The following is a 17,567-nucleotide window of genomic DNA, read 5'->3' as shown; positions in this document are numbered from 1 at the left end:
TTTTCTTTGTACAGATAAAGGACGGAAAGATAATTAAATGTAATTGTTTTATTAGTAGTTAATTAGCATTAATATTTTAATAGAGATTTAATTATGTAAAATATCTAAATGTCATAAATTAAAAATAATGTTTTAGATGTGTGATGTGTAGCTTGTAGACGTATAGGGTAGAAAGTTATGTAAGGAATAACAAAATCAAAAAAGTAACTTTTTTTACTGTAATGTATTATTGTATGTGTTAATTGTGTTATGATTTTTAATTGCAAATAATATTGTATTTATTTGTTGTTATTATTTTGATAATAGATTTAGGTAGTTTGATACAAATATTATTTGTATTTGTTTATAATATGACTGGCGTGGGAATAGTAAATGTTACTCCTCCGCAATCCAACACTTTCCCGACAGTTGCACTGACTGGATTGGGAATAGTACATTTTCCCCTCTGTAATCCAACACTTTCCCTACTGTTGCACTTATTGGAGTGGGAATAGAAAATGTAACCCTCCGATATCCAGCACTTTACCTACTGTTGCATTGACTGTAGTGGGATTTTTACATTTTATACCTCCTGAATTTGAAACTTTGTCTACGATTTATGAGTTGCGGTGTGTATTAATTTAAGCATTGCACAAGTTACTTACCTTTGGTAACAATATATCTGTAAGAAACAGTAGTTAGTATTAGATTCCTTACCTTAGAATATCCCCAGGCGTTAGACTGAATCCGGAACATTTTGCGTAGCAGTACACCTGCGCGTCGGTAGGTGTCGTCTGCTGCTCCGCGTCCGTCGTCGGCGTCTATGGCGCAGGGATGACGTCGTCGGAGTACTTAGACGCCGCCGTCGTGCGCTGACGTCAGTTCTTATACACAGCTTTTCCACGCCAGAAACGCAGAGCCAAGATAATAACCAACACTGGTGCCATGAAACGAGGGCCCTGAAAGGGGATGACCTTAACCCTAGATATCGGTTCGCAGAACGGGGAGGATGGGTGAGGCGGTAAGGAATCTAATACTAACTACTGTTTCTTACAGATATATCGTTACCGAAGGTAAGTAACTTGTGCATCTGAAAGAAACAGGTTAGTATTAGATTCCTTACGTTAGAATAGATACCCCAGCAATACCAACCCCGGTGGTGGGTCTGCGAACCAATGATCACACCAGAAAGTCCTGGAGAACGGAACGGCCGAAAAAGCGATCTCTCCGGACTTGGCTGTCCAGGCAGTAGTGTCTTGCGAACGTGTGCAGCGAGGCCCACGTAGCTGCCTGACAGATGTCCTGAAAGGGGACTCCCCGACCCAGGGCAGTAGTAGCCGCCGTGGCCCGAGTGGAATCGGCACGTACCCCCACAGGAGGCTCCTTTTTAGCCAGAGAGTAACAAGCCTTGATGCACAAGACGACCCATCGAGAAATGGTCCATTTGTGACCGCCCGTCCCTTCTTAGCACCCAGGTAACCAACAAAGAGTTGGTCATCCATCCGGAACTGGCGTGTGCGATCCAGATAATATGAGAGTGCACGTTTTGGGTCCAGACAGTGGAGCCTCCCTTCCTCTTTCGAGGGATGCGGAGGCGGAAAGAAGGTAGGCAAGGTGATGGACTGCCCGATGTGGAAGGCTGTGACTACCTTGGGCAGGAAAGGGGGTCGCGTCCGCAACACAACTTTTTCCGGATGGACAGAAAGGAAGGGAGGTTGAGAAGAAAGAGCCTGGAGCTCACTCACTCTCCTGGCAGAGGTGATGGCAACAAGGAATGCAGTCTTAAGAGTAAGGAGACGAAGAGGACAGTTATGGAGTGGCTCGAAGGGAGCGCACATCAGATAAGTCAGAACAAGGTTCAAGTCCCACTGAGGCATCACGAAAGGAACAGGAGGAAACATATGAGTGATGCCCTTCAAAAACCTATTTGCAACCGGGGACTTGAACAAAGAGGGCTGATCAGGGAGCCTTAAGAAGTCAGAAATGGCAGAGAGGTAGCCCTTAAGAGTGCCCAGAGCAGAGCCCTGCTTGGCAAGAGAAATAAGAAAGAGGAGAACCTCTGAAAGAGGGGTAGAAAGGGGATCCACAGCTTTTGCTGTGCACCATGCCACAAATTTGATCCACCTGCAGGCGTATACCGATTTTGTGGAGGGACGCCTGGCTGCCAGAAACACATTACAGACTTCAGGAGGCAAGTCAAATGGCCTCAAGTGCTGCCGCTCAATCTCTACGCATGTAAGTGGAGACTGGACAGGTTAGGGTGGAGGACTGTCCCCTGCTGCTGCGACAGAAGGTCCTCCTGAAGAGGCAGACGAATCGGGGTATCGACTGACATGCTGAGTGCCTCGGGATACCAGTATCTTCGTACCCAGTCCGGAGCCGCAAGGATGACTTGGGCCCGGTCGCGCCTGATCTTCTTCAGCACTCTGGGCAGAAGTGGTATAGGCGGAAAGGCGTACAACAGACCGCAACTCCACTCGCGACGAAAAGCGTCTCCGAGCGAGTGCTGCCTTGGAAATTCCAACGCGCAGAACTGATGACATTGCGCGTTCTCTTTTGTGGCGAATAGATCTAACCAAGACTCTCTCCACTGCTGAAAGAGGCCTTGCGCCACGTCCGAGTTCAGACGCCATTCGTGATCCATCATGCACCGACGGCTGAGTTCGTCCGCTCTGGCGTTCAGGGAACCTGCCAGGTGTTGAACCACCAGGGTCACGCCCTGATGTTCCAGTCACTGCCAGAGGTGCAGAGCCTCCTGGCAAAGGGTCCACAACCCCACCCGCCCTGTTTGCTGCAGTACCACATGGCGGTGGTGTTGTCCGTGAACACCTGCACTACACTCCCCCGGACAGAGGGGAGGAATGCCTTCAGTGCAAGTCGGATCGCCCGCAGCTCCAGAAAGTTGATGTGGAGCCGGGACTCCGCCGGAGACCAGAGGCCTCTGATCTCTGCCTCTCCCATGTGGCCCCCCCAGCCCTGGAGGGACGCGTCCGTCACAACTACGTGCTCTGGTTGGGGTAGGGGAGAGGGATCTGCCACTGACCCAATCGCGGTCTGTGAGCTACCACTGCAACTGTCTTGCAGTGCCCTCCAAGATCAAGACATGGTCGGACAAGTTGCCCTGATGCTGGGCCCACTGAAACTTCAGGTCCCACTGCAGAGCCCCCATCCGCCACCTGGCGTGATGCACCAGAAGGATGCAGGAGGCCATCAGCCCCAGAAGCCGCAGCGTCAACCTGACCGAGACTCGGGATAAAGGCTAAAAGATCGGAATCAGAGCCTGAATATCCCGAATCCGCTGTTCGGGAGGATAAACCCGAAACTGCGCCGAGTCTAGAACCGCTCCGATGAAGAGGAGCTTCTGAGAGGGACACAGGTGCGACTTTGGCACATTGATGGAGAACCCCAGCAGGTGCAGGAGGTCGGCCGTAGTCTGCGGATGGCTGACGACTGTCTGGGGTGAGCCCGCCTTCAACAACCAGTCGTCGAGGTAGGGGTAGACTGAAACCCCTAACCTGTGGAGATGAGCTGCGACCACCGTCATCACTTCCGGTAACACCCGTGGGGCGCTAGTAAGGCCGAAGGGGAGCACAGTAAACTGAAGGTGCTCGTGGTCTACCATGAACCGCAGGTAACGCCGGTGGGCCGGCAGGACGGGGATGTGGAAATAGGCGTCCTGCAAGTCCAACGCTACCATCCAGTCTCCTGGGTCCAGGGCAACTAAGACCGGAGCCAAAGTCAGCATCTTGAACTTCTCCTTCCGGAGGAAGCCGTTGACGTTCCGGAGTCCAAAATAGGGCGTAGGCCCCCTTTGCCCTTCTTGGGAACCAGAAAGTAGTGGGAGTAACAACCACACCCTACTTCTGGCCTAGGAACGCGCTTGATGGCCCCCTTGGCCAAGGGGGCTGTAAATTCCTCTTGCAGAAGTTGCAAGTGATCCCCCGAAACGCGGTGGTACTGCGGTGGCATGGCTGGAGGGGTCGCCTTGAAGGGGAGGGAGTAGCCCCTTCGGACGATTTGCAGCATCCACCTGTCCGATGTGATGGAGCGCCAGTGGAGGAGTTGATGGCGAACCCTGCCCCCCACTGGCGTCAAATGGGCCTGAAAGCTTGGACTAGGAAGGCTTTGAGGCGGATGCTGCGGGGGTGGATGTGGACTGGCCGCGCCGTTGTCCCCTCATACCGCCGCGACGGTAACCACGTTCGCCACCGCGCTGAATGTTAGTCTGCGGCCCATGGCTGGCAGGACGTGTGGGAGCACCCCTTCTGTGGCCACGAAAGGAGCGCTGGGCAGAAGATTGCTGGCACGGGTCCGACAGGCCCAAGGACTTGGCCGTAGCCCTGGAGTCCTTAAAGCGTTCCAGCGCATGATCTGCCTTGCCACCGAAGAGGTGGCTGCCATCGACCGGCAAGTCCATAAGGGAGTTTTGGACAGCGGCCGAAAAGTTGGCAGACCTCAGCCAGGCGTGGCGGCGAACTGCCACAGACGTTGAAATCGCTCTACCTAGCGAGTCCGTGGTATCCAGTCCACATCTGGTAGAATACCGCGCTGCGTCCCTTTCCTCCGCAATGGCTTGGGCGAGTTTCGCCTGGGCTCCCTCCGGGCACTCAAGCAGCACGGCCGCAACCGTATCCCACAGAGAGTGGGTGTAACGGCCCAAGAGGCACGCGGTGTTGACTGACCGCAAACCCAAACTAAGGGAGGAGAACATCTTTTTCCGAATTGTTCATACCTCTTGGATTCCCGATCTGGTGGTGCCATCGGGAATGCGGATTGGGAGGTGGAGGCCTGGATAACCAGGCTCTCGGGGGTGGGGTAGGTGGACAAGAAACTAGGGTCGCCCGGGGCTGGGCGGTGGCGCCTAGTGACGTTCCTATGTACAGGAGGACCTGTAGCGGGCCTGGACCAAGTGCCCAACAGGACATCTGTGAGAGCCTCATTAAACGGCAGTAGAGGCTCTGGGGAGCTTACCTGCAGTTTAAGGACCTTTGTGAGGATGTTGGACCTCACTGTTGCGAGGAGGAGTTCTTGAGCCAAGGCCTTGGCTGCACTCGTCAGCACCACACTATAGGCTGCCCCCTCCTCCGTAGCCACGGTAGGAGGGGAGACAAAACCAGTGTCTGGGGAGGTATCCAGGCCACTGGCTTCCCCTAATTCCTGTGTCCAGTACTCATATGACTGGCACTCACGTGCCAGGGGGTCCTCAGACCCCCCCAGTCACCCTGGTCGTCTATGTCCTGAAACTCAGGAATAAAGGATGGACCCAGATCCTCGAGGAATTGCTCTTCGGTCGTCACCGAATGCGGTGTTGAGAGGTGCCGAGTACCGGTTGGACCAGGGACGGCGGCGTCCGAGGACGGCGCCGGGGGTGACACCCTAGGGGTTGACGCCGGTGGGGTCGTAAGGTCAACCAGCGGCATCCCGGAACCGGAACTGGATTCGGTGGGGCCTTGCGGTGTCGGGACCGAAGTCACCGACGGCGCCGGGGCTGAAGCACCAGACGGCGCCGGGGCTTGGGCTCCCAGTCGGGTCCGCTGGGCCCGAAGGCGCCGCGGAACCCGACAGAGGAGAGAGCGACTTCATGGCCATGAGGAAGGCTTCGATTTCCTCCGGCGTCGCGTTCTGCCCAGGGATCGGCGGGTATGAAGCAGGCCGCGACGCCTGCGGCTCCAGCGGAGCCGCGTGTGCGGTGTCACCCGAACCCCCCGCCGCGTCAGAAGAGCGATGTCGTCTCTTCGACTTCTTGTGCCTCTTATCTGAGGACTTGGAGCCTGACGAGTGGTGTCGACTCGCCGAGCTGTGATGACTCCGGCCCCGCGACCGGTCCCTCGACCTCCTTCCGGACCGGGACCTCGAGAGGCATGGGGCCGACTGCCGGAGCTCGAGGCGCTTACGGGACCGCTCCCGCCTAGCCTTCGACGTCAAGGCCCGGCAGTCGGGGCACGACTTGTCATCATGGTCGGGCCCCAGGCGATGTAGACACCGGCGATGGGGTTCGGTAACCGACATCAGTTGGTTACAGTCGGCACAGGGTTTGAACCCCGGCATCCCTACCGGCACCGATGGAGTCGAAAGACTCGAAACGGATCCAAAAGGATCGAAAAAGCTTAGTTAAAAAATGACTAAAGGGTACCACTTTCTCCGGACCTGCGCTTGCTGGCGCGGGAAAAAGAAGAACTGACGTCAGCGCGTGAGGGCGGCGTCTAAGTACTCACCAACGACGCCGACGACGGACGCGGAGCCGCAGACGACGCCTAACCGACGCGCAGGGGTACTGCTACGCAAAATTTTACGGATCCAGTCTGACGCCTGGGGATATTCTAATGTAAGGAATCTAATACTAACCTGTTTCTTTCAGATTTGTAGTTTACTCTATATTATTTACATTTATATAAAGACGTTTTTGGTTATTTAAGTTATAATTTTTATAATTATTGTTTTTAATATTTTAGTTATTTTTAGTAAATTCAAAATGTTTATTTTGATTGACTTTTTCATTTGTAATTGAAATGGTTTCTTTTTTAAATATGTTATGTTATTGGATATATTTATTTCGATTTATTTTTTATGTTATATTTTTAAAAATATTAAAAATAATATAAATTAAAAATATTAATATAGTTATATTTTTAAATTCGATATATGTGAATTGAAATATGTATATTATTATATTTTTGCTTTAATTTTTTATTTTAATAATTGTTATATTTTTCAAAGCAATTATTAAATATATTTCATTTTCATTATATTAGTATTCATATTCAATTTAATTTATGTTTATTGTTTACACACATATATATATATATATATATATATATATATATATATATATATATATATATATATATATATATATATATATATATATATATATATATATATATATTTTTTAATTATTTGATTGAACTTAGTGCATATTACAATGAATAGGGAATATGGTATGCTTCAGCATACAGAGTTTACAGTATATATTGCGGCAGCATTACAATCACACAACCGGACGACAAATGAGACCTGCAGACATATATACGTCCAAAATCACCAGATGTGAACTTATAACTAGAGTGGTGGAACTGCTAGACGCCACCACTCAGGGTATTTTATGTTGGGAGGTCGCACTAGAGGAGCTACTGTGTGTTTCAGGGTCTTCCAGTCGGTGAAGATACGCCACAAAGGGGGCCCAGATATGATGTGAGCAGATGGCAAGGGGCATGAGGTTCCAGTATTCAGTCAGGTATGTTTGGCAGTGCGCTGCATCATCAATCCATGTCTTAGTAGATGGTGCTGGCTTACAACCCCAATGTATTGCCACCCCTCTCCTTGCCAGTATCAGTAGCATCGCCACTAGTCGGCGACTGGCATTGGGAATGCTTTGACATGCCCAAGTAAACTCGTGAGTGGGTCGGGAGTGACACGGTCTAGGGTAATAACGGAAGTAATCTCACAAACCACAATCCAGAAGTCAGCCACTTGTGGGCATGTCCAGGCCAGGTGTATAAATGTGGCATCTGACGCAGAGCATCACACACAGTTTGCGTCAGCAGCCAAAACCTGTTTGTTGAGGACCGAGGGGGTGCGGTATAGTCTATGTACAAATTTGAGATGTATCTGTCTCAGTCTATAGTTAGGGAAGTGTTTCGGTCTGCTTGCAGCAGTATTGCCACTGGTCCTCAGTCAGCCCAGAGGGCAGGTCTGCTGCCCATGCAACACTGGCACGTTCTGTGTTAGTTGGGGAGGTTGACAGTGTAAGCGAGTAAAGCCTTGTAATGAGTTTGCAAGGTGATGTAGTTATCAAGGGCCGTATTAACTGGAGGGGCATGCAGGAAGTCCTTGTTAGTGTTCCTGCAAGTTGCCCGCATTTGATAGTAAAGTAGGGTGGTTTGATAGGAAAGTTACGTGGTTTCAGCCGTGCATGCAGGAGGGGTGAGAAACTGGCGAACCGGGTAGAGGTCTGGGTGAGTGCTTATGCCCAGTGATGATGCACGGCGCACCGACCCTTTATTGTGTAGTGGTCGGAAGGAGTTTTTTTTTTGCTAGTTTCATTGTGGGTGCATATAGTGTGTCAGTGCCAATCTGTTTGTGGATACCCTCCCATGCCCAGCACATGCCCAGTGATGAAGCACGGCGCACCGACCCTTTATTGTGTAGTGGTCGGAAGGAGGTTTTTTTTTGCTAGCTTCATTGTGGGTGCATATAGTGTGTCAGTGCCAATCTGTTTGTGGATACCCTCCCATGCCCAGCACATGCACTCCACAGTATTAATTTTTTATTGGGCGCCCTATACTGCATGAACGATGCCATGTAGGGTGCCCATGAGGAAGCTTGGTCAGTTTCCACCACAAAGTGCACCTAGAAGGGTGGTGGATGTAACCAGAAATGTAAAAAGCTGGCCTGGGTACAATAGGTGTAAAGTTTAAGGTCCAGGGCCCCCAGCCTGCCGCGCACAAAGGGAAGCATCAGAGTTTTATAGACAAACGGTGGCTGCTCGCCTGCCCGCGAAAGCCTAATTATGTTAGACTGCAGCCACTTAAAAAATTGCTTGATGAGGGGAAGTGGAATGTTCGGAAAAAAATATAATACAAATATCAGCAATACCACAATTTTAATCACGATGTGACCTGCCAGAGAGAGGGGGAGTTTATTCCATGTTGGGATTTTAGCCTTGAGCCACTCCATTGCCGGTCAGAGTTTGCTTTCCAGAGTTAATCTGGGTCTCCGCTCAACCACACCCCGAGTTACCTGGTTGGTTCAGTGGCCCATTGGAATGGAAACTCAGTTGGGTGAGGAAGCGTCGCTTCGGTGAGGGGAAACAATAGATTTGCTCCAGTTCATTTGCACCCCGAGTGGCCGCCAAATCAGATTACCTCCCTCATCATGGGCGCAAGGTTTTTGAGTGGCTCGTGGATATATAATGTGATGTCGTCCAAGTACATAGAAGTAACTAGACTGTGGGTTGAGAATCCAATACCACGTTCTGTGTGGTGTTGGTGTAGGCGGGCCACCAGAGGCTTCATCGCAATCGCGAATAGCATCGGGGAGAGCGGGCATCCATGCCATGTGCCTCTGGTGATCGTGATGGGGTTGGTTATCTGTCCGATAATTTTAATGCGTGCTGAGGGTAGTGTGTATAATAAGTGGATTTTCTGGATGAACTGCGAGCTAAAACCCAGACAGCCAAGGAGTGAGAAAAGAAAGGACCATTCCAGAGAGTCAAATGTCTTGGTGGCGTCTAAAAGAGCGAGGGGTTAATAAGGGGCAGGACAGAGAAAATCGTACGCAAGTTATTGTGATGCAGCGCATCCCGGAATAAAGCCAGACTGATCGGGAGGTATGATTAGGGACATGAGTGGCAGGAGGCAATTTGCTAATAGTCTAGCTAATATTTTAGTGTCAATTTTGAATAAACAGAGAGGCGGTAGGAATCACAGCTCTCAGGCACCTTATCTGGTTTTAATATGAGCGTGATCAGTGCCTCCCAATGAGTGGGAGGGAGGCGGCCCAGTGTGATCGATTTGCTATACATATCTTATTAAGGTAGGGCATCAGAATGGATGCATACTCTTTATAAAATGCAGGGGTTAGTCCGTCCGAGCCTGGCGCCTTGTCTATCGTAACTGGGGCATCCAGGTATGCTTGATGTCCGGTGGCGAGCCAAAGCAGTTAGATGGAGTCAAAATATTGCAGTAGAATGTCCTGGGGGCAAGTTGCCCCAGCCGTGTATAGTTGAGAGTTGAAGGAGGTGATAGTAGCTGCTATGGAGGCAGGGGACGTGATCCTCACACCGCTATTGTCAATCAGTTCAGTCACATATGTGGAAGCGTGGGGTGTTCTCAACAGGTTAGCTAGTGTTTTACCAGGACGATCGCCATCCCCATATTGACAGGCCTGCGCCACCCTACCAAGGTGGTTCACCTCATGCTCTGCCTCAGTTTGGTATTCAGAGAGCTTTGTTCTAATGCAAGCGAATGCGGCAGGGGAGGGGTTAGCACTGTATGACTGGTCCAGTGTCTCATTCTCCAGTACTAGCTTCTCCAAAGAGTCACGGGAGGCTTGGCAGTAACCCTGACTGTTTAGCAAGTCAGACGCCGCGATTAACTACTTTAAACGACTCCCAGAGAGTCGATGGGGAATCAACCGACCCCTTATTTAAGTCAAAGAACACTAATATGGAGCATGCAGTTCTTCTTTAAAACCGGTGTCTCTCACGGCAAAGGGGGTAACCTCCATGAGAACATGCGCTGCAGATTTTGCGGGAGCTTGAAGGTCAGACGGACAGGGGAGAGATCGGATAGCGTGCACACCATGTGTTCAACGGAAGAGATCCCGCCAGCGACGTTGCGAGTCACCAGCCATAGGTCTATACGGGACCAGGAGCTGTGCGTTGTGTATATCCAGGTGCACTCCTGTCTTTTGGGATGCATATGACGCCAGGCATCTATGAGCAAATTGTCCAGCATCAATGAGTGGAGTGCAGCAGTGTCCTGAGGGTGTTGCTGTCTAGTGCCCAAGCGTATCTTGTGTTGTGTTCTGTAAGGCGATATTGAAATATCCCAAAAATGGGGCATGGTCCGAGTGAGGAGATTTTCTACCAGATGTGGAGAAAGAAGTTTGGTTCATCCAGATTAGGTCTATATATGGCTGCCATAACTAATGGTTGCAAGTATAGCGTGCCTGCCAATATGATGTATCTGTCTGCGGTGTCTAAGTGTGAATGTGGGGTGTGAAAGGGAACATCTTTTTTGAGTAAAATGGTGACGCCCCTTAAGTAATTAGAATATACTGGGGAGTAAGAGGGGCCCCACCAGCGGGCCCATAAGCGTGCGGTGTTCGATGTGGAGAGGTGCATCTCTTGTAAAAAGCATATGTCCGCACAGTGTCGGGTGGGATAGGCGTGCATAGGTCAGGATTTGCGATGGTCATTAATGCCCCTTATATTCCACGTTAGGAACGTCACATGAGGTCTAAGAAACGTTCACCGTCCTGAGCTATCGTGTTGCCAGATTCAGACCAGTAAATAAACAGAAGGGTGTCATTTCCGAGAGTACGTTCCCGACACCCAGGACCCCAAACTACCTACCCGTGCCCACCCCCCTCCCACTCCAACTCCCCAATCAGGTTGAGACACAGTACTCTCCCTACCCAAAACCCCCCAACTTGGAGAATGGTAAAAGTACTTGGGACTCATCACGTTAGAGCACATGGCCGCTGCTGCACTATTCCCGGCCATAGGGCAGGGTAGCGAAGTGGGGTGGGGCATCAGAGGCGCTGCTAGAAGAGTGAGTCAGCCATCTCAAAAGGTCTAGGAGAGATAATGGACGTGGATGCATAAAGGAGCCAGAGTCTGTGGATGCAACTACAGGCCTCAGGGGGGCCCAGCCAAACAAGCAGCACAATGTGAAGTGCACTAATCATTGTCGCTAGTGGAGCTGCAGTCAGCAGGCACAGGAGATCTGCGAGTGCGAGTTTTTTGCAACTGTTTGACATAGGCCATGGCTGCTTTGGGATCTGTGAAATGGCATGGTTTGTCATTTAATTGTTGAAGCTGACGCTTGACTGATAGAAAGTCTCGTCTGCCCGCCTGTACCACCAGGGTGAAGTCAGGGTAAAAAGAGAGAGTGTTACCTTGATGCCTAACCTCACCCATCTCTCTGGCCCAGCGCAGAAATGCATCACAATCCCAGTAATTCAATATGCAAGCAATTATTGGCTGCGGTGGAGTACAGGGGCACGGGCCCAGAGATCGATGCGCCCGTTCGACTATAAAGACATTTGATAGGACTGTGCCAAACAGCTCTTGTGACAGTGATTCTACATAGTACTCCATTTTGGTTATAGCGGTAGATTCAGGGTCTCCAGTGATCTGAAGGTTATTCTTGCGGGAGCGGTATTCAAGATCTTCATTTTTGGCTTGGAGAAGCTCAAGAATTTTGTCCATTTTTAGAAGGCATTTTTCAGCACTGGTATCGTCTGTGTCTGATACTCTAGTTTCCAGTTGGGAAATCCGGCTGTCATGGGAATCCCCACAGAGTTTAACTAGGTCCAGACGGGCCGCAAGGTGATCAATTTTGGAGTCTGTAGTCTTTAAACTGGATTTGACCTCAAGGAGCAAGGAGCGGATATCCTCGTCCTGAGCTCCTGCTGTGTAGCCTGTTCCTCCGCTCCTGCGGAAGGGTCACTGCCTCTGCCAGTACGACAGTCCTCAAATGTTATCTTGGGCTGTTTAGCTTCAGGTTTCCCCATTGCCACTACAGCTGGACATAGGGAGTAGGAACGGCTACTGCCAACCGCAGCAGGAGTGAAGCTGTGGGACAAGGGTATCCCCGCTGGGGCCAATCACGCACCTCAGATAGCATCCACCGGAGCAAGCTGGAGGTGCAAGCAGCCCACAGGCAGGGGCCCAGGTCCGAGGTTCCAGGCAGAGGCGATCCAAGCACAGTCAGACAGGTGTTGCGGCCGACAGCTCCCTCAAAGGGGCTCCGTGCTCCTTCCTCACTCAGCATGATGTGGAGCGACCAATGCGGCACCCAGCGGCACGGCCCACTGTCTCCATCACGCCAAGCAGCCCTCAAGTAGGGCTAGTAGGCCCAGTACACGAACTTCAGCCCACGCTGGTGCAGCGGGGATGGGCTGCCTCAAGGGGAGTCCCCGGGCCTCAGGGAATCACAGGCCCAGCAAGGCCCAGCACTGCTGCACTCCCAAACATGGGCCATCAGGTTACAGGAGGGCCCCAGCAGATGCGGATGTCAGAGCCCCATGGCATCGAGGCAGCGCCCAGTGGAAGCATCAAACATCCGGAGACAGGAGGGAGTGAGGCCAGAGTTCAGTGGGGCTCAGCCCACACCCCCCACGGCCTGCCTCCTTACTTGAGAATTGAGGTCCAGTGACACGGGCAGCAGCTGGCACAGGCCGAAGGTAGCACCTCGGCCACCCACACAGGAGGTACCCAGGCCGCCCAGGTGCCACAACAGCATGCACTGGCTGGCACCCCGGGACAGCAGAGTAGCCCCTGGGCAGCAGTGAAGTCTGATGGCCCAGGGGGCTGGATCTCGGACACCAGCACTCAGCAAGCTCCGTCTCAGTCTCAGGCGGGTGCAGAGCTCCCACGCGGCGCCAGTCTTCCTCCGCGCTGGCTGAGCAACTATGGCCGCTTCGGTTTTCTCAGCAATCATGACGCTGCAGAGTCACTCAGCTGCCTCCTGGAACCTTCAGAAACATAGGCTCGGCTGAGGTAAGACCGGATGGGCTTGGCGCCTCCAGGATTCTGTCGGATTAAGTGCTCGGCCAGCAGAGCATACTCAGGGAGCAGCCATCTTGCCGCCGGCAAGACCACGCCCCACACATTTATATATATTTAAACATCAATATTTTAAACAACTATATTAGTGAAAACATTATTTTTTTCTATATATTTTTCTGATTTTAATTATAAGTATAGGGAGTCCATGGGGCAGATTTACAATAACTGGCGCATCCCCAGGGATGCGCCAGTTATTGTGCGCCACAGCTCCGCCACCCATGGTGCGCCGCATTTACAATGCGGCGCACCATGGGGCAAAACGACACAGATGCGTGACGCATCTGTGCCGTAAAGGCGACGCATTGCTGGAGTTGGGTCGCAAGCGCGACGCAGCTCCAGCAATGCTCTTGGGGGCCCTATCTGTCCAATGCTGCGTCAAGCCTGACGCCTGCTTCAAGCAGGCGCAGGGTTTTGACGCAGCATTGGCCTAAAAGTGCCTGCGTGAAATCTTGTAGATTTCACGCAGGCACTTTTGCGAGGCGCACCTGCCCCGGAACGCCCACCCTGCGCCATAACGCCCATATGTGGCGCAGGGTTTTACAACGTGACGCATCTGCCTAGATGCGTCACGTTGTAAATGGGTCACAGGGATGCCCCACGTTTACGCCACCGTTGCGTCACGCAACGGCGGCGTAAACGTGGCGCAAGTCCGACATAAATCTGCCCCCATATTTTTTAGTTCAATATTTTTGTACGTAGATGTTTTTTTACTCAATATTCTGAACAGGGCAATCGTCCTGTGCACAGGAGCCCCTGTGCATGACTTGGACCAGGCTTCAAAGAGGACGTTGGTGAAGGCTTCATTAGAGGGGACCAAGGGTTTAGATGTGGCAGTCACCAGCTGAAGCACCTCTGAAGTTAATCTTGACTGCCACTCAGGGCAGTTGAAGGTCCAAGACCTCAGTTGCCCTACACATCACTGTAGCGAAAGAGCCCCCCTCCTCCGTAGCCACAGTAGGTGGGGAGACTAAGCCAGTGTCAGGTGAGGTGTCTAACACACTGGCATCATCGGCCAGAACCTCATACCAGGGGTCCTCTGTATCATCCAATGGGTGGCGATATTCATCAGGGTCGCCATACCCATTTGTCTTCTGTCCTGGGCCGGTCAAAGACGAATTGCCCAGACTCTGACCCAGAAGGTATGGTTCCTGACAACACCAGAACCAGCATTGTGCAATGCCGGTCCTGCTACGTATCAGAGAAGATGACAATGGGAATGTTTTTGTTGATGGGCATTGATGGCGTCGGCACCAGAGCAGGCACTGAAGTAGGTCTCAGTCTCATTGGCTGTGCCGCTCTGGATCCAGCATCGGATCCAAGGGTCCCAACTGGCACCAATAGTGTACCTGCTGGCGGGAATTCAGTCTGGGTCCCTCCCAAACATATTGGGCCTGAAAGCGCTCCAGAGGAGTCAGGACCCTTAAAAATGAGGTGCATGGCCTCATAGAACTCTCTTAGTTGGGTGAGGGTCGCTCCAGTTCCGGGAATATCAGGGAAGCGCAGAGCCAACACTGGTTGAGGCTCTGCAGAGGTACAGGGCCTGGAGTGCCAATACTCCTTCGTCTCACCCGAGGATTTCGATGGACACAGAGAATTCAAATGCCTTTTTGGCTTCTTAGATTTCTTTTTCTTGTATGACTTACCCAACAACGACTTCAACTGTGACGACTACCATCAGGTGCGGCTCCAATAGCGGTTTCGGCCCCTTCCACACGACCGGGATCTTGATCATCGCTGGGTCGTCCGAAGTTGGGCGGTGAGGAGCTTGAAGGAGGCCTCCCTCAATGCCTTTGGGTGCATAGCAGGAAATCCTTGTGGGCCTTTGAGTCATGGTCTTCCTAAAAGGCACCATAGAAAGACCAAGTGGGGGGGTCTGTCACAGACATTTGTCTGTGACAGGCATCACATGGTTTCAAACCAGCCTGTTTCTTGGGGGAGATCCTCTCACACCAGGAGAAAGGTATTCCTCAAAGCGTTTGACATAAAATTGAAAAAGTCAGTTAAGAAGTGACTGGGATGTAGCTCTGGCTTGGATCTGTGCTATCTGGTGCGAAAAGGAACGAACTGACATCAGAATGCCGAGGTGGCACCCATAGAGGTACCATATACGTCACTTTCAGCTTGGCGGTGTCCGTGCCGAATGACGCCACCTACTACTTCAAAATATCCAGATTCGGTCTGACGCCTGGGGATAATTCTAAGGTAAGGATTCTGCGGCTAGAAGTCTGTATCAGATTATCACTATAGAGTTTCCTGCACCGCCACCTGATCAACTGTTCTACTTGATTGAGGTCTCACACATTACCTTGTAAGCATCCTGAAGCCTTGATTTCTTCTTCCCACAGTTCCCTTGCAATTCATTCCACAGTTCTCCAATGTCACGAAGTCTGGCATTCACAACATCTGGTGCATAATGCCCATCTCCAAGCATCTTCTCGCCCTCCTGCAGGCACAAGCATTGAGAAAGTGAGTACATGTCAGCAATAATGCTTATGAAGTGTTTGTTCAAAATATTTAGTTGCCAAGTATGAGTCTGTCACTGCCAAAGATCACAGTGCCATTCACACAGTTCCTCAGTGCTGTCAGTATCTGTGACTATCTGTGACAGTGCTTGTAAAGTCCATAAATAAATCACCCCCAGTGAATAGGCTCTTAGTATAGTGTCTTAGCCCCATACCAACTACAAATATCTAGGAGTACTTGATGATGCTAATGCCCAAAAATTCCCTGAGTGCCCAAAAGTAAATTACAGTGTCTCAACAGCTATGACACAAGTGATTACATAGCATATGTCCCCTATAACTACCATAACTCATCTTGACTGCTAATGAGTATTAGAAGCAGTGGCTTAAACTGCAATAAATAACATAAATCATAGATTACAGTGGCTCTAATTCATTACCCATGAGAGCAAGGGCTTCAGTATCCCTCAGTGATGGTATCAAAGTATCTGTCTTACTAAGGTCCTCAGTTTCCATTGGTTCAAGCTTCCCAAGGACAAGAGTGTCAGGGTCTAAGTGCCATATTTTGCTCTAGTGGCTTTCACTGCCACAATACCCAATGTAATTCCATGTCTGAAGTTGTCAATTCTAGGTTCCCCATGTCCATCACTGCAACACTGCTCTGCCCATCTGTGCCAGCGTCTAATTGTTTTGGTAGCCAAGGAAAGGATACTCATATATATATATATATCTATCTATCTATCTATCTATCTATCTATCTATCTATCTATCTATCTATCTATCTATCTATCTATCTATCTATCTATCTATCTATCTATCTATCTATCTATCTATCTATCTATCTATCTATCTATCTATATATATATATATATATATATATATATATATATATATATATATATATATACATATATGCAGCCTATAGAATAGGTTAAAAAATGGCAGTTTACATTTACTTTTCTTTTAAAACCACATAAATTGCTACAGTTCATGATTATAATGAAAAACTTGACCATAAGAAGCCTTCCGCAAACCTTTATTTAAAAGCAAAAGGAAAGGGAATATGAGATATTGTTAACCAATAGGCCGCCTTTAATAGATCAAATATAAACCTGCCAATGTGCCTTTAAGAACTTCACACTACCCCCTTTATCCCATCATGCCCCACAGGTGACAGCTGGGTCAGATAATTGTTCTGGAAAACTAAGGAATCCTGCATATAGAACATTTTGAGAGCTACGATAGCTTCGGTACGGGGAGGTGGGTCGGGTTGCTTATCACTTTGATGAGGATTTCCCTGGAAATAGGAAATGGAAACTAGAACTAGGATTACAGGTAAGCAATGCATCCGTCCAGTGCTTAATTTGAGCCGGTGCTTTCCGCTGCTCAGCACCAGCACTTAATTGGTTTCCAGTGCTCGACACAGGCACCTAATTGTCAACACCATACTTGGAACAGTCTACCACATGGTGGCGTTGCTCATCTAATTTAGAGATGAGCAGAACAGCGGTTGTTTAGGAATACAATATACATTACATTTGCTAATACCTGCCTCCCCAGCCATTCCTTTAGCGTTGGGGACCTGAAATATTCGGAACTGTCGCATTTACATGCAAGAGAGATAGTTAGTAGTTGTTTTGGCAGAGCTTCAGTGGTCAGAGTCCTGGCACTTAATATTTTACAAATTAAGCACTGCATCCTTCTCTTCCAGGTGATTCTCATCAATAGTCATTAGCATTGAATAGAATAGCAAGACCATCCCATAAATCGCAGACTTGGAAACTAAAGCAGCTGAAATACTTACCCAAAATGATTCCTCGATGAAGCCT

The 17,567-nt window shown here is 50.0% G+C and overlaps 1 protein-coding gene across 2 annotated transcripts in view; it reads right to left on the bottom strand.

Annotated features, from left to right (window-relative positions):
* SPTBN5 (spectrin beta, non-erythrocytic 5) overlaps positions 1–17,567 on the bottom strand; it is a 2,054,098-nt gene that overhangs the window by 456,906 nt on the left and 1,579,625 nt on the right. For both annotated transcript variants that reach the window (XM_078659643.1, XM_078659644.1), the window contains exon 52: positions 15,582–15,719. In XM_078659643.1, the coding sequence (XP_078515769.1) occupies positions 15,582–15,719 (138 nt within the window). The remainder of the gene's footprint in view (positions 1–15,581; positions 15,720–17,567) is intronic.

Source organism: Lissotriton helveticus, chromosome 9 (genome assembly GCF_964261635.1).
Source record: "Lissotriton helveticus chromosome 9, aLisHel1.1, whole genome shotgun sequence".
NCBI lineage: Eukaryota > Metazoa > Chordata > Amphibia > Caudata > Salamandridae > Lissotriton > Lissotriton helveticus.
Note: the sequence above shows the minus strand (reverse complement) of the source record. Positions and strands in the feature narration are given on the sequence as shown.